At 37.8% G+C, this 23688-nt stretch overlaps 2 protein-coding genes across 2 annotated transcripts in view; both read right to left on the bottom strand.

The window, feature by feature from the left end:
• Positions 1 to 23688, bottom strand: part of LOC311305800 (uncharacterized protein) — a 1224369-nt gene that overhangs the window by 1108595 nt on the left and 92086 nt on the right. The window lies entirely within an intron of this gene.
• Positions 10109 to 21059, bottom strand: LOC311298876 (uncharacterized protein; the record flags this gene model as incomplete). The annotated part of the gene is made up of 3 exons (XM_084422203.1): positions 10109 to 10319; positions 10544 to 10717; positions 20962 to 21059. 3 exons carry the CDS (start codon positions 21057 to 21059, stop codon positions 10109 to 10111), a joined length of 483 nt encoding a protein of 160 aa, XP_084278329.1.

The raw sequence follows: 23688 nt of genomic DNA, 5'->3' as shown, positions 1-23688 counted from the left end.
TGATGTGGGCGTTTCACAGATCTGAAATGGTTGTCAGAATTTGCGTTTGAATAGCACGCGCTCTCCGGGGAGTGGTCACATTACTTTTGAATGAGCTGGTAATGAGCTCGACTGGAGTCGCTCTCTTTTTATACAGATTACAGAAGCTGAGAATATTTGTTTTTTATATAAATTACTTCATTTAAAAGATGCGATCTCAAGCTTTATGCCCGTGGGTCTGTTTGCCTGTTTGACTGAATTTTCGCGGAGTTATAGATCATTTTCGAACGCGTTTCAAATGGGAGTTTACTGACAGAGAGAAGGCAGAAATCGCATCATGTTAATTTTTCTTTATTTGTCAAAAAGCAAAACACTTTATTTTTATTGTGAGTATACAGAAAAAAAAAATAGAAACTGAACAGGATCGATTGATGTATTACACGAAAATGAAAGATCAAAATTAACAGAGCATTTAGTGTTTATTTTTCATTGCTAAAAAAAAAAACAAGCAAAACGCGCGGGCGCATTTTATACACATTTTTGAGAATCGGAATATCAGATAGTTGATGACATGGTAAGCAAATTTGTGAATATTTTGAATAAAAAGGGAAAAGGAAATAAAAGCGATACATCTTGTCATGTATACTGTCTATGCTGTCAACAGTGTTATTGTGGCTGCTGTGTGTCACGTGACAAATATGACGCGTCGCCATGGAAACATTAAGGGGGAACGTTCTAAAATAACAGTCGCCTTGAAAAAACACACTATGGGGAGTCAGTTAGAATATTAAAATTAAGCGTGAAAGGGTTAATTTATGCATAATAAATTAAGCTGGCTTATCTTTTTTACTAAGCAAGTTATCAGTGTGTATTGTTCATTGATGGTATAAAGTTAAGCCCCCTTAACAATTTCACATGCCCCCTCAGTCATTTCATCCTGCAGCCGGGCCTGCACAGGATCCTGGTAGCCAAACAGATCTGGGCCAACAATGGCCCAGATCCGGCAAGCCGGAAGAAATCAATCGGCCCAGTTCCGGTTGCCGGACTCTTGTGAAACGCGGCAATGACGCGCCAGAATCGGCCCAAGTACACTGGCCCGATTCCGGGTGCCGAAACTGAGCCGACGCTGCCGGAATCGGGCCATAATCACGCCAGCATAAATTGTATAATTCGCCGGTACTGGCCCGAGTCAGAGTTCCAAAGGGAAATTTATTCTTTATGATTTTTTTTATTTCATGTACCACAAATTGTTTTACTAAAGTATCTTGAATTACACATAAACCTAGTTACAACAAACATCTACAAAATAACAACAAAGACAAGTTACAATTTAATGACAGACTTTATTACACAAAAAACAAACATTATATACATAAATTACATGTTGCAATTTTATTTTATTACAAGTAAAAATGACTTAATGCACCTTTAAATACACAGCAACAGCATACCTCCTCTAAAATGTCTTGGGTAACCTGTAAACACGTGCCGAACACAAGCATACATTTGCAATTTATACTGTACATACTACATTAACAGGTCCCATTAACAATCTTTATTGTTGAACCCTGATCATTACTAAACAATGAAGTTAATTCAATACTTAAATACATTACTAAAAGTTGATTTTCTTTTATTGGAAAAGTTTTACACATACTACAAAATAAATTCAGAAGAAATAAGCCGTACTTTTAAGAATGTTTAAAATGATAAGATCACATAAGATAAGACACAGAGTCCCCTCATGGAGGCTGATGAAGGCCAGGGTAGGGCTGCACCAGCCGTTCGTAAGTTCTTTCTTAAATTGGAACGTAAAGTCCACACTAGAGGCTTAGTAACGACTAGCTAGTTTGTAACTAACTCTGAACTTTATTCCGTTGCACCATTTGTTCGTAAGGCAGAACGTAGCTAGTAGGTCGTAAGCTCTCCGTAAAGTCATGCATAGTCGCATAATATGACGATTAGCTTCGATGATCCAATAGCAGCCTTCAAATACGTGAGCAGATGTCGTGTTGAAATGCTGTGAATTTCAGTTTATCCTTTATTCTTTTGCCTCACGTTTCTAACGGTAAAAATAAGTTTCCATTAAATACGATACTTGATCATGAATAGCATAAGTGTTTTTATATGTAAATAACATTCAGAAACTGTATTTGAAATGAAATGAATAAGGATCAATAAATAAATATTGATACAAAAAACATAAGAAATTACGTTTATTGATTATGACTGATATTTGACATGCACAACATGGACCGATGCACACAGCGGCGTGCTGTTTAGGACGGGTTCGTGTTAAAGATAGCCGCTAACAAGGTAATCTTTTCACGTAATGTTCCCTCTCTTAAAATGTAAGCGAGTGTCAGCATAAATAATCATATATGTCTAAAGAATTGAAGTCTGTCAGGTAAAAGAAGAGCTTATTGATGCAGTTCAGTCTGTCTGATATTTTATTTACTCCTGATCGGAGGCTGCCGTAAATATTTAGTTTATACGAAGAGTTACGCTTCAACAAAGTTTAATGGTGCAATGTAAAAATATTTAGAAGTGCGCAAGTCGTAACTTAGTGTCCATTTATGTCAAAACTAGGCTAAGTTATAACTTACACACAGCTGGTGCAACCGGCCCCAGATGAAAACTTCCCCACACTTTAAATTCTAGGTAAAAAAAGTTTTTGTTCAAAAACATGTGATGCAGCATCCATGCCAGTAGTTGTCAGTGTGTAGTCTGTCATATAGGCCAGTAGGTTACAGTCCAGCTTTCGTTTGGTTCTGTCTTGACCATCACCCCAAAATGGACTCAGGAGCTGAAATTAGAAGAATACACACCACAAAGGGATATAACTCCAGACACTGAATTCAATCTTAAATGCATAAATAATAGTGGTAATAAATTGCGCGTATTCTGTGTATAGTGAGCAGTGGTGCTGAGCACAGAATACAAGAAGTGACGACACCCAACATCACTTAGAGCAACTTTAAAAGTATAACATTTAAAGCCCCTTAAATTAACGAAATGACTTGAAAAAAAAGATTTGTTCATTTTGATGAACAAACAAAAGAGTCAGTAAAATTATCCGGACTTCCCATCACTAAGACTGAGCTGCACAGGTTGTTGCTGGGATCCTCTTCCACTCCTCCATAATGACATCACAGATCTGCTGGCTGTTAGACACATGGCGCTTCTCCACCTTCTGCTTCTGGAAGCCCCACAGTTGCTCATTAGGGTTCAGATCTGGAGACATACTGGCTCCTCCATTACCTACACCTTTATCAAGGCAGTTGTCATCTTGGCGGTGTGTTTGGTGTCTTTATCATGCCGTTAATACCAATACTGTATATTTGACATTAGTTGAAAGTTTTACTTACAAGTCATAGGGTTCACAGCGCCATAGAGATGCTGATCTGCTCCAACTCTGCTATTGTGCAGGCCATCAGCATGGAAGGATCTAGGAACACAACAATCCTCTTGCCAGGTTTATTTAAAGGCAAGGAAAATAGAAAGAATAACATACAGAAAATAATTTCTTAAATTAGCATAACAGAATTTATGTTTTTAGGTTTACTTATTTATATTGCTCCAACAGTGTCACTTACGTTTGGATGTAAAAACCTTCTTAAAATAAATTAAACAAATAAAATAAATAAGAAAACAGATGCATGGTGATATAACGTTAGGTGAAAAACATTGTGAGAAAATGAATTTAAAGTTATTTAATGGGCTTCCTCAGTTTACCTGTGTCTTTCTCTGGCAGCAGCTTTCTTCAGCAATGTTGCAATAGTAGAGCTTCCCCTCTGTTGTTATTTTGTTGCTGCTGAAATCACAGATAATTTGTTTATCAATATTTGTTTACCATTGAGCTAGTTTCAGCCAATTTTAACATTAGCGCTCCATGTAAGTGACGTCACCGATTAACAGCACACAAGTTTCTGTTAAATAATACATAGGCTACGTTTATGTTAAATAAATTAGCTCACTTCCAAGCTAAACCCTTAACAAAACTATTAAAAACATCTAATCTACATATAAGATGTGATTAAACCCCAAACTTTCATAAACAAAAGCTCATCTAGTTAACGTTAGTCTACGTTAGCTACCTTTTCTGAAAACGGTTGAGATGCTAACGGATTTTTTTTTCGAAGACAATAAAGCATTTCTATAAGTAAATATTCAACAGAAGCGTGTCAATTACAAATAAGATAAATGTCAAGCACAGTTGTGTGTATTATTCGTGTGATTTAAGAAACTAAACTCACCTGGAAGCAATAAAAACACCACGAGAGAGGGTTAACTGCTCGTCAGTTGAAGTGGTGGCCCGCCGTTTCCATGGCGACTCTACGCCGCTCCAGTGTTTGAAAAAGCTTCTGGGACGTTCACGAGCACGCGCATTAAAGCACGTCAAAGTCACGCACGCAGCATTTACAAACATAAACATTTAGAATTGGAACATTACATACATACAATTCATATAAAAATAGTATTATTATAAAAAAAAAAAAAAAATCATGAATTTAAAACTCATTTTGAAGTTTATGAATTGTGGCATTTTTATAATTTAATGTGTCTAATGAGCCATGTCTCAACCACAATCGGCCCAGCTACACACAGCCAGAACCTAGCCAGATCTGGCAACCATTACTGGGCCAGAGCTGGCTCACTTCCGGTGAGCCGATGCCAGTACACAGCCGAGTGTGCCGACACTCAGCCGCGATCGGCCCGATTCTGCTGGCTACCTGGGGAGTGTGTGTTGTTGAGTCTCACAGGTTCAGTACAGACTCTATAAAGCATCAGTGTGTGTTCAGCATGTTAAAGACTCACTCTACTACGCTTCTCTCACAGGAGTGTGTGTTGTTGAGTCTGACTGCAGCGCTGAGGGACATGATGGACGGCAGAGACAGGTTAAGGTGGGAACGGTGGTCAGCTGATTCATCAGAATAAACACACAGAATGAGAACCGCTGTGTTGAGATGGCAGTGAGATGTGGGGGTTCACCGCCTGGACATATGTGATTGCTAGAACAATAAGTCTGAATAAAGCTTTGTTTGGTGTGTTATGAGTAAATGAGTAAAAGTGACCATCACAATAAACAAATGCATGTACTACATGCATTTGTTTATTGTGATGGTCACTTTTACTCATTTATTCATGTTTCTTATTGTCAGTAAACAAAATATTTAATTTCATTAATATATGCATTAATTCATTGCTAGACTGAAGATGTGTTCATTGCATTTATTTAGTGTGTATTCATGCATATCTATGCCACATGACAAAACAAATGACATTTTGTTTCTTTTACTGAAATATATAATTTTCAGTTAAAAAAGTAATAATTAAGTATTGGTCAGCATTTATCATTATAATTGTGTGCAAGTGTTGGGGTGGGCTAGCAATGCAATTCTTTCTGGGGTAATCTTTATTTTTAAGGAGGGATATTTACATTTTTGGAGTATAAAATCAGCAGTTTTCTCCAAAGGCGAGATCATCAGCCGCCCGTCTCCTCTATGCAGACATTACACACATTACACACGCTGAGGAGAACTGGTCTAGGCTGTCGAGTTACTGATGTTAGGAAGTGTTAGTGCACCTGTCACTCATAACTTATAGTTACATACAAGATCAGGGAAAGATTCCAGTTCTTTAACAATGAACAATCATAATGACAATAAACAAATCAAAATAAGAAAACATAAATATCATGGGTTTGCGTTTATCATAGTATGAGATTATATACACAGGGGGAAAAGCACAATTACAAGGTTAAATATTTGAATAATTGATCATAATACATAAAAAAAAAAAGTTTATAATTATTTATAAACCTGAGGGATGAAACGAGTTAAACATGTTGAGATTTAAGCCACTTTTGCTTGTGGGTGAAACATTTTGTATATAAAATAAAGAAATTAACAACATATTCAAGAGATGACGATTTTGGGTTTTTATAATAAAAAATAACATCTTTAAGGATAAAACTGTGGGTCACATTATAGGGTTAAAATATAAGAACTTAAATCAACCCTAAATGTATTGGTTAAACTACAATCACAAAATAAATGGGCACTTGATTCTTCAACAAAACGACAAAATGAGCAAGTTTCATCAATATCAGGATATTTACAGATAGATGAATTAAAGCTGTCGCTCATATCTTTTAAGTTGTTGCGCTTGTGATAACGTTGTAGGTCACATGATAACCTCAACATGGCGGATGATGTACGGCTCGCATTCATACTTAACGCGATCAGGCTATATAGTATCTACTCTTTTAGCGCTCGTTAAGCAAGTACTTATTGAAATTAAGGACCTACTCAGTGAATATGTGGTTTCGAACACAGCCAGGGTGTAGCAAACACACTCACAGTCCTTTTAAACAACAATTAGTTAGTCATGTGAAAATCTCCTGATTACGTAATGTAGAATAGTCACAAGAGAGAAGAGATTGTTAGATAAATATAGAGGACATATCTCACCAAAAAAAATACACAACACAACACAATATAAAACAATATATATAAAAAAAAAATTTAAAAAAAAAAATACATATATACACACACACACACACACACACATATATATACACTGCTCAAAAAAATTAAGGGAACACTTAAACAACACAATGTAACTCCAAGTCAATCACACTTCTGTGAAATTAAACTGTCCACTTAGGAAGCAACACTGATTGACAATCAATTTCACATGCTGTTGTGCGAATGGAATAGACGACCGGTGGAAATTATAGGCAATTAGCAAGACACCCCCAATAAAGGAGTGGTTCTGCAGGTGGTGACCACAGACCACTTCTCTGTTCCTATGCTTTCTGGCTGATGTTTTGGTCACTTTTGAATGCTGGCGGTGCTTTCACTCTAGTGGTAGCATGAGATGGAGTCTACAACCCACACAAGTGGCTCAGGTAGTGCAGCTCATCCAGGATGGCACATCAATGCGAGCTGTGGCAAGAAGGTTTGCTGTGTCTGTCAGCATAGTGTCCAGAGCATGGAGGCGCTACCAGGAGACAGGCCAGTACATCAGGAGACGTGGAGGAGGCCGTAGGAGGGCAACAACCCAGCAGCAGGACCGCTACCTCCGCCTTTTTGCAAGGAGGAGCAGGAGGAACACTGCCAGAGCCCTGCAAAATGACCTCCAGTAGGCCACAAATGTGCATGTGTCTGCTCAAACGGTCAGAAACAGTCTCCATGAGGGTGGTATGAGGGCCCGACGTCCACAGGTGGGGGTTGTGCTTACAGCCCAACACCGTGCAGGACGTTTGGCATTTGCCAGAGAACACCAAGATTGGCAAATTCGCCACTGGCGCCCTGTGCTCTTCACAGATGAAAGCAGGCAGCAGAACGTTGTCCATGGCGTCTCCAGACTCTGTCACGTCTGTCACATGTGCTCAGTGTGAACCTGCTTTCATCTGTGAAGAGCACAGGGCGCCAGTGGCGAATTTGCCAATCTTGGTGTTCTCTGGCAAATGCCAAACGTCCTGCACGGTGTTGGGCTGTAAGCACAACCCCCACCTGTGGACGTCGGGCCCTCATACCACCCTCATGGAGTCTGTTTCTGACCGTTTGAGCAGACACATGCACATTTGTGGCCTTCTGGAGGTCATTTTGCAGGGCTCTGGCAGTGTTCCTCCTGCTCCTCCTTGCAAAAAGGCGGAGGTAGCGGTCCTGCTGCTGGGTTGTTGCCCTCCTACGGCCTCCTCCACGTCTCCTGATGTACTGGCCTGTCTCCTGGTAGCGCCTCCATGCTCTGGACACTATCCTGACAGACACAGCAAACCTTCTTGCCACAGCTCGCATTGATGTGCCATCCTGGATGAGCTGCACTACCTGAGCCACTTGTGTGGGTTGTAGACTCCATCTCATGCTACCACTAGAGTGAAAGCACCGCCAGCATTCAAAAGTGACCAAAACATCAGCCAGAAAGCATAGGAACAGAGAAGTGGTCTGTGGTCACCACCTGCAGAACCACTCCTTTATTGGGAGTGTCTTGCTAATTGCCTATAATTTCCACCGGTCGTCTATTCCATTCGCACAACAGCATGTGAAATTGATTGTCAATCAGTGTTGCTTCCTAAGTGGACAGTTTAATTTCACAGAAGTGTGATTGACTTGGAGTTACATTGTGTTGTTTAAGTGTTCCCTTAATTTTTTTGAGCAGTGTATATATATATATATATATATATATATATATATATATAACAGATCAGAGTCACAAATGTATTCCAAAACAGATTTTACGAAATAATATTTTATTTTTATATAAGACATGTACAACTTCACATAAAATATCAATAACATATACAAATCAGAATCAACAATATATTCCCAATTCCAAAACTTGGATTTCACACAAAACTAAATAGATATAAATAATTATAATAATGAAATATTATATTAATTATTATAAATAATTATTATTCATTATTTAATTGTGAAGTCTGAGTCACTTCCACCTTTATGAAACATTTACACATGTATTTCTCCTCATAGACAGTAGTGAGACTCTTCTGTGGATCAGCTGAGGGTTTCTGCTCCTCTCATGATCATTTCACACTACGATATAACACATCCATCAGAGTTTGGTGATCGATCTTAATATACTCTGTAAAGTAGAACAGAAGAGAAAACAATCAGAGTTCAGTGGAACAAAGTGCAAATTATTATATTTCTGTTTTTTTGTTTGTTGTAAAAATAAGTTAAATTGAATTCCTGTAATCAGATTAATTACTGACAATACATGATCTTGGATAGATATTTGTGTTTTTAAATATAATAGATGTAAAGCATGAATCATGTTCATATGTGTGTGTGTGTGTCGGTGCGACTCCTATTGAGTCTCATTAAAGGAGAAACTAATGAGTGTACGGCGTATGGAATAAACCACAGGGAGCAAATACAAATGTTATTTTGAGTTCAAACACAAACCTTTATTTAAAGCCGTTTGTCCTCTAGTTTAAACATGTTTGTAGGCTCTCAGTAAATAACTGAGAGTAAAGTAAGTGTAAAGTAGTGTGACGTGTTGCTTGTCACAGTAAAAACACACTAGAGACAGAGACATTCCTCATGTGAGCTGGACGCTGTGAACTGAAGCTGGAACTGCACTGATTTTAGCAGGAGTGCAGCGTTTTCCTACAGTCTGACCAAGTCTGTTTTCACACTGAAATGATTCACTTCTACTGTTAATAAAGCAGGTGTTGATGTTGTAGTGGATTTTTTCCTAAATCCCAACTATCTAGCGTCTACAAATCGACACTTAATAAATAAAACTGTTGCGTCTACAATCGACACTTAATAAATAAAACTGTTGCGTCTACAATCGACACTTAATAAATAAAGCTGTTACTAGGTAAAGCAAACTTTGTTTTAATGATGACTTCATTTGTTAATCACAAGATTCTAACAGACTGTCTAGGTTCATTTCCCAAACTATGTTATTTTTACACACATATGCACACACTCAAAGACACAAGTTTTCCATTGGTTTCGTACAGTACATCCTGTTCAGATGTTAGATGTTAAATATGGTTACTTTAATATACAGTTTAAAATTTCTACGACAATGTATAAAGCTGTGACAGTGAGCTTTTGTTCTCTTTCCTCCTTTGTGTTAAACATTTCAATAACTTCACATTTTGTTCTCACACAAACCCTTTGTTGCATAAAGCTTAATGATAATTTCCTTTCACGAATGTTTGAAAGGTTTGTTCACATATCAGAGGTAAATGAAGATCTCTTTAATATCTCAGTGATGTTTCCTCACCTCAGGACACAGTTTGAGTCTCGTAGCTCGTCTCTGAGCCGCTGCTGTGAGTCTCCTATATCATTGAGACTCAGCTCAAGCTCTTTTAGAAACTGCAGAGCTTTTGAGTTAGTCAAAGACTGAGTTAGAGAAGAAACATCTGTAATGCCACAGTCCTGTAGACTAGAAAGACACAAACAGAGGAAGAGAGATTATCTTAGAAACAAATCATGAATGTGAAGAATATTACACAAATATAATGTGAACTCAGACTCACTGTGAGATATTGAGAATAAAGTGTTTTAGTTTAAAAAACCCAGAAAGTGCACTGCTATAAACAATGAAACATAAGCCCGGCTGTCTTCAAATAAATAAACTTCAGTCACACTGTAATTGCTGTACAGTATAATGATACTAACTGTAGTTCCTCCAGCTTGAATTGTGGGTTCATCAGTAGATCACTGAGGTTTTTCATTCCAGAGTCTCCTAGTTTATTCCCGCTCAGGTCCAGCTCTCTCAGGTGTGACGGGTTTGATTTCAGAGCTGAAGTCACATCAGAACAACCTTCATCTGTCATATCACAGCGGATTAAACTACATTAGCAGAGAGAGAGAAGAAAATAAGACAGAAGAAAAGAAAACTCTTTATTCTGTAAAGACACACCATCTTCATAAGCAAATAAAACAGAGAGAGGAAGAGAGATCTTCAACTTTATTTCACCAGATCACAAAATACTACGTTTGCACAAATACAATGTTAAAGTGTTTTAGTTTAAACTGTTGAAGCATTTTGATTCTTGTATGTGAATGTGACTGACCTCAATCTCTCCAGTTTACAGTGTGAATCCTTCAGTACGGCACATAAGTGCTTCACTCCTGAGTCTCCTAGTGTATTCACGCTCAGGTCCAGCTCTCTCAGGTGTGACGGGTTTGATTTCAGAGCTGAAGTCAGGATGAGACTCTGTTTCTCTGTATTTCTGCATCTATACAGACTGAAGACAGAAAGAGAAAATGACTCAGATCTATGATGATCAACTAACGTGTTCATCTTCATCCAGCAGACTTTTGCTGACAAATAAACAGGGATATCAAGGTAAAGGTAACATGGAGAAAGACTACACATTGTTCATTTAAATATACTACCAACATTGTAACAATACAAAGGTTGAAATTGTTGATGTATTCATGTTTACACATTCATTTCATTTCATTTTTAAAGGGTCATGAAACCCCAAAACACATTTTTTGATGACGTGATGCGTGACCTTTCCAACGTGATGATGTAATACGTGGCACATCTCAGAGATGGTACAAGACGGGCATTTGTGGTTAAAAAGTATATATATATATATATATATATCCCTTTTTTTTTTATATGTTGGGAAGTTGACCTTCCCAGACAATCCTGAGTAAACTTAGTGTCCCACGTTTTTTGCTGCAAATGACTGGGCAGTAGTTCTTGGACCGTCACTCACAGCTATTAGTTAATGTGTTTTTTTTGTTGTTTTTTTCCCTTCATTGTTACTATGTTGTTTGTCGTTTATTTTTGTTGATTCTTGGTGTTTATGTTTTGTATTTTTTTTTCTTTGTATGTGAAGGGGAACTTTCTTTGTTCTTATTTCATGTTCAAAATTTAATAAAGAGATTGATGAAAAAAAAGTATATACTGTATATATATAAACCAAAATACAGCGAATAGTCTTCTTGGCGCGCCTACTTTTGAAAGTCAACATTTAGATTATGTGAACTAAGTTAAATGCATTGTAAAGGCCTAGGTCACTCTGGAATAAATCACAACGTGTTTCATGATAAAAACGTGACTTTAGTTTACAGTCCGGAAAATACAGTAGGTTATAGTAAATTATTTCACGGACCCCCTGGCACTTGAGAACTGAAAGCCTCATAAGAAAGCCCTGTCGAGGCTCTTCCCCGGTGCGGGTCGTGTCGAGCCATTAGTCTGGGTGTTTGATGAGGAAAAGATGAAATGTAGTAGTTGCAATAAACGCGTTCAGAATCCGCACAACTGCAGCAGCGGAGGACTTTTATTCTGCTGAGCGGAGCTGAGGAAGAACTGATGACGGGACAGTTTGATCTTCGGCTGACAAATCAGACGAAAGGAGCGTTTCATTCCCGCCTATACATGTAGAAATCAAATATTCAAGCTGTTTATAAATGTTTCTACCTGAGAACGAAAAGTGAAAAATCAAGCTGAATACTTGTTTTTAGTTTGTTTGAAAAAATAAAAAGACGAAAAAGGAAGTGTTTTCTCGTTTTTCTACTTTCAATATTAAATCAAAAAACGAATGAACACACGACACGGTCCGTGTATCATCTGATCATTTCATTTCCTGTTTGGAATGGAATAACGAGAAATGAAAAGATGGATCGTTTATTCTGTGTTTCGTTTAGTTTAATAAACGGAAAATGAGATTTCGGCTCGATTTCTAATTTTTCGTTTGTGGTTTACAAATCGGTTTATGGCTTTGATATTTCGTTTGCACATGTGGGCGCCCCTTTCATCTGATTGGTCAAACCGCTTCGTCTTCAGTACAGCCAGAATAAGAGTCCGTACGGCACACTCACATCCCACTTTAACCCCCTGTGAGCAATAGGGGAAACCCAGAAAGTGCACTGCTATAAACAATGACACATAAGCCCTGCTGTCTTCAAATAAATAAACTTCAGTCACACTGTAATTGCTGTACAGTATAATGATACTAACTATAGTTTCTCCAGCTTGAATTGTGGGTTCATCAGTAGATCACTGAGGTTTTTCACTCCAGAGTCTCCTAGTGTATTCGCGCTCAGGTCCAGCTCTCTCAGGTGTGACGGGTTTGATTTCAGAGCTGAAGTCAGGATGAGACTCTGTTCCTCTGTAATACTGCAATCATTCAGACTGAAGACAGAAAGAGAAAATGACTCTGATCTATGATGATCAACTAACGTGTTCATCTTCATCCAGCAGACTTTTGCTGACAAATAAACAGGGATATCAAAGTAAAGGTAACATGGAGAAAGACTACACATTGTTAATTTAAATATACTACCAACACTGTAACAATACAAAGGTTGAAACTGTTGATGTATTCATGTTTACACATTCATTTCATTTCATTTTTAAAGGGTCATGAAACCCCAAAACACATTTTTTGATGACGTGACGCGTGACCTTTCCAACGTGATGACGTAATACGTGGCACATCTTCCTCACGTAATAATCTAGAATACTGTCTAACACTTGATGGCTGCTCTGTTAAGTCTTCGTCGTCGGTTAGGAACCTGGGTGTGCTCTTTGATACCAATCTTTCATTTGAAAGTCACGTGTCTAGTATCTGTAAAACTGCATTTTTCCATCTTAAAAATATATCTAAATTACGCCATATGCTCTCATTGACAAATGCGGAACAATTAGTTCATGCGTTCATGACCTCAAGGCTAGATTATTGTAATGCTCTACTGGGTGGTTGCCCTGCACGCTTAAAGGAGAACTCTGGTCAATTTTAACATTGAGCTCATTTTTTTGTAAATTTGGAGTGCTGTCAGTACAGAGAACAACGACAAAAATCGGTGTTGCCTACACCGTGTTATCCTCTTTTTAAAATTTGCACCCTGTTGACTTCAATAGGGCAAGTTTTATACCTGCTTTTAGCCTCTTAACATCCTTGATGTGTCATTACAAGTGCACAGCCATGTGAGTGATTCCTTCAGAGTGAACACGGGTGAATACATACCTGTATTTCGGTCAAAGTCCAAAGTAGTCGATTGTCGAGTTCACGCGCGTGATCATACGTACTAAACCTATGCGCGTGAACTCGACAATCGATTACTATGGCCTTCCACCGAAAACAGGATGTAAACAAAGGTATGAGCGCTGGCTGAATTAACTTCATTTTTATTAATATCTCTAACATCTACTGCAGTCAGATCCACCCGTGTTCACTCGGAAGGAATCACTCACATTTTCTGTGCACTTGTAATGACACTTAAAGGATGTTAAGAGGCTAAAAAGCAGGCTTACTACTTGCCCCATTGAAGTCAATAGGGTGCAAATTTTAAAAATAGAATAACTCGGTGTAGGCAACACCGATTTTTGTCGTTGTTCTCTGTATTGACAGCACTCCAAATGTACAAAAAAATGAGCTCAATGTTAAAATTGACCGGAGTTCTCCTTTAATAAACAAACTACAGCTGGTTCAAAACGCAGCAGCTCGAGTTCTTACCAGAACCAGGAAGTATGACCATATTAGCCCGGTTCTGTCAAAACTGCATTGGCTCCCTATTAAACATCGCATCAATTTTAAAATATTGCTGATTACTTACAAAGCACTGAATGGTTTAGCTCCGCAGTACTTGAGCGAGCTCTTAAAGCATTATACTCCTTCACGTCTATTGCGATCTCAAAATTCCGGCCAGTTGATAATACCTAGAATATCAAAATCGACTGCTGGCGGTAGATCCTTTTCCTATTTAGCACCAAAACTCTGGAACAGTCTTCCTACCATTGTCCGGGAAGCAGACACACTCTGTCAGTTCAAAGCCAGATTAAAGACACATCTCTTTGACCTAGCTTTCACATAATACATTATAGACTTCTATAATTTAATGTTAGGCTGCATATAGTAGGTCAGCCGGAACCGGGAACACTTCCCAAAAATCCTGATGTACTCGTTACATCACGTGAGAAGAATGGCATCTACGCTAATTTTAGTGTCTGTGTTTATCCCGAGGTTTTCCTGCAGCCTGCCGGATCCAGGCCGTATCCAGATCTGACGAAGGACCTTCGCCTGGACCGATGACAACGCAGTGCTGAAGTGCCAACTAGTCTCTCCCTATGGAGGATCCCTCTACCACTATACAGATAAGGCGTTGTCGGGAAAATTCGTCTCGCGGTCCTACCCCAAAGCAACAAATAAAATAAAATTCCTTATCAAAATTTATAAGGAAAGACAAGTATTTTGTTTAGGCTTGGCTTGTAGGGAATTCCAAACCTGCGTATATTCAAACGCACATAACTATAGAACCCATTCTAAATGCTCATGTGAACGCCATCAGCGTTTCTCACAGGTTCGCGTTTAAAGTCTGTGTAGAGAGAATGGTGTCGTCTTAGCGGCCCCTAATTTAATAACAAATGATCATTGCGACGGAAGCAAATCAATTAAAACTAACTTTAGATGGAAAATAACTTAACTCTGCTGTAAAGCCGAAACAATCTCTGTTACCTTAAATTATACGCTTATCTCTGTAAAGCTGCTTTGAGACAATCTACATTGTTAAAAGCGCTATATAAATGAAGATGACTTGACTTGACTTGACATCTCAGAGATGGTACAAGACGGGCATTTGTGGTTAAAAAGTATATATATATGTGTGTGTGTGTGTATGTATATACAGTGCAATGCATAAGTGAATACACCCATGCTAAAGTTGACTAAAAAGAGGAATAAAAAATCATATTTTGGAAATTGAACTTAATGCCTTCATTTAAAAAATTAGGAAAAATCCAACCTTTAAGGACACCAATTTTCTTTGTGAATGAATAATGTATCGTAAGTAAATAAATGTTCTTCCTTAAAATACATGGTGCATAAGTGAGTACACCCCTATGTTAAATTCCCATAGAGGCAGGCAGATTTTTATTTTTAAGTATTTTTTTTTTTTTTTTTTTAGGATACTATGCATCCTGATAAAGTTCCCTTGGCCTTTGGAATTAAAATAGCCCCACATCATCACATAGCCTTCACCATACCTAGAGATTGGCATGGTTTTATTTCAGTTAGCCTAATAGCTAGTTTGATTTGCATTGAGAGATGATCTTATGGAAAGTACCCCATGCCAATCTCTAGGTATGGTGAAGGCTATGTGATGATGTGGGGCTATTTTAATTCCAAAGGCCAAGGGAACTTTATCAGGATGCATAGTATCCTAAAAAATTTTTTTTTTAAAAAACTTAAAAATAAAAATCTGCCTGCCTCTATGGGAATTTAACATAGGGGTGTACTCACTTATGCACCATGTATTTTAAGGAAGAACATTTATTTATTTACGATACATTATTCATTCACAAAGAAAATTGGTGGCCTTAAAGGTTGGATTTGTCCTAATTTTTTAAATTAAGGCATTAAGTTCAAATTCCAAAATATGATTTTTTATTCCTCTTTTTAGTCAACTTTAGCATGGGTGTATTCACTTATGCATTGCACTGTATATATATATATTTTTTTTTTACTTTATTTTTTATACATTTTAACAAGTTACAACAACAAACTAAACATTCCTTGACAACCACGGTGGCCCAAAGAAAAAGAAAAATAAAATACATAAAGCACTATACAATAGTAGAATGAAAGAAAAGAAAGAAAAAAAAACAAATATATATATATATATATCTTTTTTTATACAACAGGGAATAATTAAAAGTTTCACACAATCAGTTCAATTCCCCCTCAGTGCCTCAATATATATACTAATAGGTGTCCACCTTTGTATGAAAGTGTCCATTTTCAGTTGGAGTTGGGCAGTCATATGCTCCATTCTATATATAGATATGAGTTTTTCTCTCCACTGACTCATTCTGGGTGGGTGTGGTTTCATCCAATTAATTGTAATGGTTTTTCGTGCACATAATAGGAGGACATGCAGAATATATCTGACTACAAAAATCTTGGGGTATTCCTTCAAGCAAAAAATACAGGGGAGTAAAAGGCAGATCTACATGCATCATTTTCATAATCTCATCCTTAACCCCTTGCCAAAATGTAAATAATTTTGGACATTCCCAAAATATGTGTGTGTGGTCTCCTACCTTCCCACACTCCCTCCAACATTTATCTGCTTCTGGATTATCCACAAATTTTGATATCACCTGTGGTGCTCTAAAAAACCAGATTTTTGTTTTCCAGTCAAACTCTTTCCAGTTATGACTGTTGATGCCCTTATGACATCCTGTGCATATGTTTACCCACGTCTCATCCTCTATATGATCATTCATTTCAAACTCCCACTTTGTCTTTATATGGAACGTATTATCTGTTGAATCAAGCAGTAGTCTGCTGTATATGCGCGACATGTGCTTCTTATGTAATGGGTGTTGTTTGATTATAGTAATGAAATACTGTTCAACATTAGTCGGGGCTTTCTTAATTATTTCCCTTTCCTTATGATTTGTAATATAGTTTCTTATTTGTAGGTATCTGAAAAAATCATTTGATGATAACATAAACTTTTCTTTAAGATCAGAGAAAGATGTACTTCCGTCAAAAAGCTGATCAATCATGGTAAGACCCTTCTCAGTCCATCTTTTAAAAGTAGCATCCCACCTACAGGGTAAAAACTCAGGGTTATCTGCTATGGACATAGCCCTTGATATGGTTGCCACTCCTTTCAGTTTCTTCTGAACTGTTGTCCACACTCTCAGAGTTTGCTTAACCCATATATTTGTTATTTTCATCTTTTTCTGGGATTGAGGTGTCATAAAGGCTAGTATTGATAAAGGGGCATTTGGTACTGAGCTCTGTTCTATGCTAACCCATCCTGTTTCAACATCGTTGTTAATCCATGCCACTATCAATGTTAGCTGGGCAGCCCAATAATAATAATATCTTAAATTAGGGTCCTTTCCTTTCCTAAAGTCAATGTTTTTAATTTTATTCTGGGTCGTTTATTCTGCCATATGAACTTTGATTTGAGTTTTTCTAGCATATTAAATGTAGTTGCAGGAATCCATACTGGGAGGGATTGAAATAAAAAGAGCAATCTAGGCAGAATATTCATTCTTATTGTCTCAATCCTACCAAACAGCGAAAGTGGCAACACTTCCCACTTTAATAAATCCTTTTTAATGGTATTAATTAGTTTATTATAATTTGCCTGATACAACTTTGGAAGTCTAGGTGTAACGGTAACTCCTAAATATTTGAATCCCTGTTTAGACCATCTAAAAGATGTTCTATTGTTTAGTTCTACGGGCCAGACTCCAGTGATCATAAGTGCTTCTGATTTGGTTGAATTGATTTTGTATCCAGAAATGGATTCATATACTTCAAGGCAATCAAGGAGAGCTGGTATTGATGCAATTGGGTTTTCAACAAATAATAGAATGTCATCTGCTTATAAGGCAATCTTGTGACTGTTTCCCTCATAATCAGTTATTCCTTGTATATACTGATTACATCTTATGCTCTCGGCCAAGGGTTCAATGCTAAGTGCAAACAAAACCGAGGACATAGCATCTCCCTGTCTTGTTCCCCTCCCAAGATCAAAAAAGTCTGAACAGTGGGCGTTCACCCTAACTCTTGATTTAGGATTATGATCAAATGTTTGTATCCATGCAACAAATCTGTCATGAAAGCCCATATGTGTCAGTGTTTGTTTTAAATATGTCCAATCCAGTCTATCGAACGCCTTCTCCGCGTCTAAACTAAGTAACATGGAAGGGACCTGTCTCTTTCCTGAAATCATCTGTATGTTCAGAGCTCTCCTAACATTGTCGGCACCATGACGTCCACTAACAAATCCTGTCTGGTCTGGTTTCACAAATTTTCTGATATGTTTTTGAATCCTCTCTGCTAAAATTGAGGTTAAAATTTTTAAATCCTGGCAAAGGAGGATTATGGGCCTATAGGCTGAACACTGAGTGGGATCTTTCCCGGCTTTATGGATAACTGTAATTACTGCCTCAGCCCATGACTTTGGAGGATCTCCCTTCTCTAATGCGTAATTAAACATTCGACACAAAATTGGGGTTAATTCATTTATGAAAGCTTTATAAAATTCTCCCGGGAAGCCATCTACTCCTGGCGATTTGTTATTTTTGAGTTTACCAATACTTTTCTGAATTTCTTCCTCTGTTATGGGATTAACCATTGTTTCAGACTCCTCTTTCGTCAATCTATTTAATTTAACAGAATCCAAAAAGTTTTTAATTTTTCTTTCCTTGTTTGGCTGTTTATTCCCTTCGTATAGTTTTTTATAGTAGTCTTTAAATGCATCTGCAATTTCTTTAGGTTGTGATGTTATAATACCCGTATTTGGATGTCTAATTTTCGGAACAGCTCTACTAGATTGGGCTTTGCGTAGTTGGAAAGCAAGCAGCCGACTTGCTCTATTACCAAATTCATAATATTTTCTGCTTGTATACCTGAGAGCCCCCTCTGCCTTGTAAGTTAACAGGTCATCTAGTTTCTGTCTATTTTGCTTCAATAGCTCTAGGGATTTTTTATTTCCAAAGGTTTTATGTTCACATTCTAACCTTCTTATTTCTTTCTCCAATTCCAATCGTTTAAGTTCCCTTTGCTTTTTTATTTTGGATGCAAGTGCAATAATATTTCAGATTTGTTGCATAGATACAAACATTTTATCATAATCCTAAATCAAGAGTTAGGGTGAACGCCCACTGTTCAGACTTTTTTGATCTTGGGAGGGGAACAAGACAGGGAGATGCTATGTCCCCGGTTTTGTTTGCACTTAGCATTGAACCCTTGGCCGAGAGCATAAGATGTAATCAGTATATACAAGGAATAACTGATTATGAGGGAAACAGTCACAAGATTGCCTTATAAGCAGATGACATTCTATTATTTGTTGAAAACTGCTTTGGCTGCATCCCATAGCACAGAGGGTGATACAGATCCGTTATCATTTATTTTAATGTAATCAGCCCATTGCCTCTGTATTTCCTTTTTATTTGCTGCATCATTCAGTATTGAGATATTTAGTCTCCAATATTCAAACTATTTTATGTTGCCCCAAATTTAGTTTTAAAACAACGGGGCTATGATCTGAAATAGTAATGGGCTCTATACTGCACTCCACTACTATATGCAGCTCAGGTTTTGAAATGCAGAAAAATTCGAGTCTAGAATAGCTCCCGTGTATTTGTGACATAAATGTATAGTCTTTTTCTTTTGGGTGGAGATATCTCCAAGCGTCGACCAGCCCCAGCTCATTCATCATCCCCAGTGCCGTATTTGTTTTGCGTGATTGACGTCTCTATTCTGCTGGTAACCTGTCCACATATGGGTTCAAGACACAATTGAAATCCCCACCTATCACTACAATACCCTCCGCTTCATCGGCCACAAGTGAGGAAATTTTCCTAAAAAATATTGGACAAACTTCGTTTGGAGCATATAGATTCAAAAAAGTTATTTGAATACCCCCAATTGTTCCCACAACCATAACATATCTGCCATCTTTATCCTTAATGATTCTTTCCTCTGTAAAATAGACAGCCTTACTAATAAGGATGGCAACCCCCCTTTTTCTCCCTTTACCGTAGGATGCACTGAAAACCTGATCCACCCATTCTCTTTTCAACTTCAAATGTTCTTTTTCTGAGAGATGAGTCTCTTGTAACATGGCAACACCACATTTGAATGTCTTGAGCTGATTTAGAATTTTTTTCATCTTTACTGGGCTACCTATCCCCTTCACGTTGTAACTAACACACGTCAAACTTTCCATAGTTATTAGTAAAATTAAATGTTTTTTTTTAGATTGCCACTTTGGGCTGGTCACAAACCAAAAAACAATCAGTGTGTCTAAAATGTCAAGGAAAAGAGAACAATGAACTTGAACATAATTTTGAACTTCGCCACATCCAACTGTTTGCACTTGACACAAAGTAGATTCGTAAAAAAAAAAAAAAAAAAAAAAATGGCAAACAGTTCCCGTTTGAAAGTGGGCAGAGAGTTGTGACTAGATCTCTCCGGGGAAAAAGTACACCTTGCGTGTTTGCGACCACACCATTTAAATGGTTCCCTTGAGGGGGTTGCAGCCCAAAGGGCGAGTGTCATCCACTCAATAAGTGTTATTACTTCCGCATTTATTGCCAAAACCATCCATATCAACCAGTCCTAGTGTGGCCACGGCAAATGTCTATCACCATACGGTTTCTGATATATCAGCCCTTCCGTTAACAAATTATAGTTCTCACCTCACGTTCACTAGTCACGATGAAGGGAAGGAAGAAGACAAAAAAAAATACAAAAAATACAAAAAAAATTTATCTTGCTTGTATTTGTTCCTGGAAACAAAACTAAATGATCTGCTCCGAGAAGAAAGCTTTAACATCCGCGTCTGACATCGTTGCTTGATTAATCCTGCGACGACCTCCTCTCCGTGTCTGCCACATGGTTTTTGACAGCTCCATCTCCAGTGCGTCATGTTCCCCCATTTGCGTCTTGATACCGAGCTCTTGTAGTGTTGGCATCCGCCAATGTAGAGAAAGTTTTGTCACCGGTGGTCAGGCTGATCTTCAACTGTGCAGGATAAAAGCTCCTTCTTCTTGAGTTGTCTAATCATGTCACGCACCTGAGCTCTCCGGAGAGTAGTCATTATCGAAATAGATTCGTCTATTATTATACATGACTTGTTTTTGTACCCAGGCCTGACGCAGAATCGCTTCTTTCACCGAGAAATACGTAAATTTTACTACTATTGATCTGGGTGGTTCCGTTTCTTTTGGCTTGGGAGCCAGTGCTCTGTGAGCCCTTTCAATTTTTATGTCACCATCGGGAAGAGAGTTTAGAGTTGAAGTGAGTAGTTCTTTTATGAACTCAATTGGATTCTTCCCATCCTCGCTGTTTTCGGGCACTTGGTAGATTCTCAAATTATTTCGTCTCAGCCTGTTTTGCAGATCATCGCACCTGGCAGACAGTTCCACCTCTCGTTGCAGCAGGTATCTAATCGCCCTCCCGTGACGCATCACTGAGTCCTCGCTGTTACTAATACGTTATTCGGCCTCTATGATGCGCGTTTCCAGCTTTGTTATCTGACCTTTCAACTCTTCGACCGATGTTTCTAATCTCGTCAGCGACTCCTTCGTGCCGATGTGCCCCTGCTGATTTTCCTTTCGCAGTTGTTTAAGTTCACCAACTAATTCCGCCGTGGTTCCCTCAGAGGAGTCGGAACTAGCCCGCGTCTGAATAGGGCTCGGAGACTTTTTCCTTTCGTCTCTTTCTCTCAAATGATCATGTTTTGCCCCAGATTTGGCATGTCTGCTAGATCAACTCAACTTTAGAATGCAAGATGTATTTTATTTGCCGAGTTAAATTTGTTATTTTAGTTGGTTTTAACAATAAATTCGCGGAGACCACGTTCTCCGATATCTATTCAGTCATGACGTCACTGGAAGTCGTATATAAATATATATGTGTGTGTGTGTGTGTGTGTGTATATATATATATATATATGTGTGTGTGTATGTATATATATATATACACATGTATATGTATATGTATATATAAATATATATATATATATATATATATATATTTATATATGTGTGTGTGTGTGTGTGTGTGTATATATATATATATATATATATATATATATTAGGGATGGGCATTTTTCAAAAATATTGCATTCGAATATTCGGGCTCATAAAATTCGAATATTCGAATATTCGTTTATTTAAATGACGTTTAACGAAAAATACGTTATTTTTTAAGGTAATTTTTTTTAACGTTTTGTCACCATTTCTGAAGAAGCTTATGATTAGGCAATATACACAACAAGCTTACAACATGTTTTAAAGTTTTCTTTTAATTGAAAACATTAAACAGTAGGCCTATGTGTAAACAAAAAAATATAAGAACAAAAGGATATAAGCTCAAGCAGCGCGAACGGAAAAAAACGCCAAATAAAGCAGAGTAGCAGATTGCGCCAGTTATCGTACAGAACGTACACATACACTCGAGTCAGCATATGATCATCGTGTTTATATTGTTTCACGTTTATGTTGAGAAAAACAATAATATCCACATGGAGGGACGCCGCGAGCAATTTATGCTCGAGTGAGAAAACGCGCTGCGCTGACAGACGTTTCAGAGAAACAAAGATAACGGTGTTCTAGTTCTAAGTTTCTAACAGCACTTTGCGTTTTCTGTTCTTAAACCTCTCTCTCAAAGAAAACTTAAAGGAAGAATATACCTCAATATAATTTTACTATTAGATAAGTTATCTCGGATCACTCGCACTACAGCTGCGCTTACCTGCAGTCGTGATGCAATGATAGACAGCTGTCTTTCCTCAGTCGACTGCTGTTTGGATTTCATGTGATTTCTCATTGTGGTGATGATATTATAACTCCAGATTAATAAATTAATTTGATCAAAAGTAATTCCATTTTGTAAAATCATTTAGTAACCTCATTTTCGACTAGTAATTCCAAACTTCGCGAGGCAGACGACGGCATTATGATCAAATACAAACAACTTGTTAAACATGCGCCACAGTGCCACCCAGTGCATTTAATTATAACTGCGAGTTAGTGCTTGGGATTTATCAGGGATTCACTGCATTCACGACCCGCAAAGTATTTACGGCTTCATAAATTCGATAAAATTCGAATAGTATTTTATTTTTCGAATAATAATTACAGATCGAATATTCGAAAATTCGAATATTCGTGCACATCCCTAATATATATATATATATATATATATTAGGGGTTGAACCGACTAGTCGACCTTAATGCAATACCGTGACGCTTTAAGCTTGATGTCGACTAGTCGCGTTGATCATGTGACACTATGATTGTCACCATCAAGTGTGTGGAAATACTTCACTAAAGATGAAGCTTGTAAAAATGTCACTTGGAAAGTAAGTCTGTCCTGAAGTACAACAAAAGTACAAGCGCAATGCACACTCATCTGAAAAGGCATCCGCTAACGTTAAGTGAGGAATGCAAATCATCTCGACAGCAGTCAATTTACCCTTCGCAGGGAGTTTGATTGACAGGCGATCTGACCAATCATAATCCGCCATTTCGGTCCGACAAAGCAGTCAGGAGAGCTAGTAGATTAACGTCGGAGGATTTGAACTTGAATAACGGCGTGTACTGACGTCTTTCCGCAGTTAAAACAACACTCCTTCTTATGTTCATTCATGTTTATTTGATGCTATAAATGAACTAGAAGGAAGAGATGATTGGTTCACGAGCAGCTTTAACTGATCGAGGCTC

Source organism: Rutilus rutilus (genome assembly GCF_951802725.1).
Source record: "Rutilus rutilus genome assembly, chromosome: 1".
Taxonomy (NCBI): Eukaryota; Metazoa; Chordata; class Actinopteri; order Cypriniformes; family Leuciscidae; genus Rutilus; species Rutilus rutilus.
This window is presented reverse-complemented; position numbering and strand designations above follow the sequence as displayed.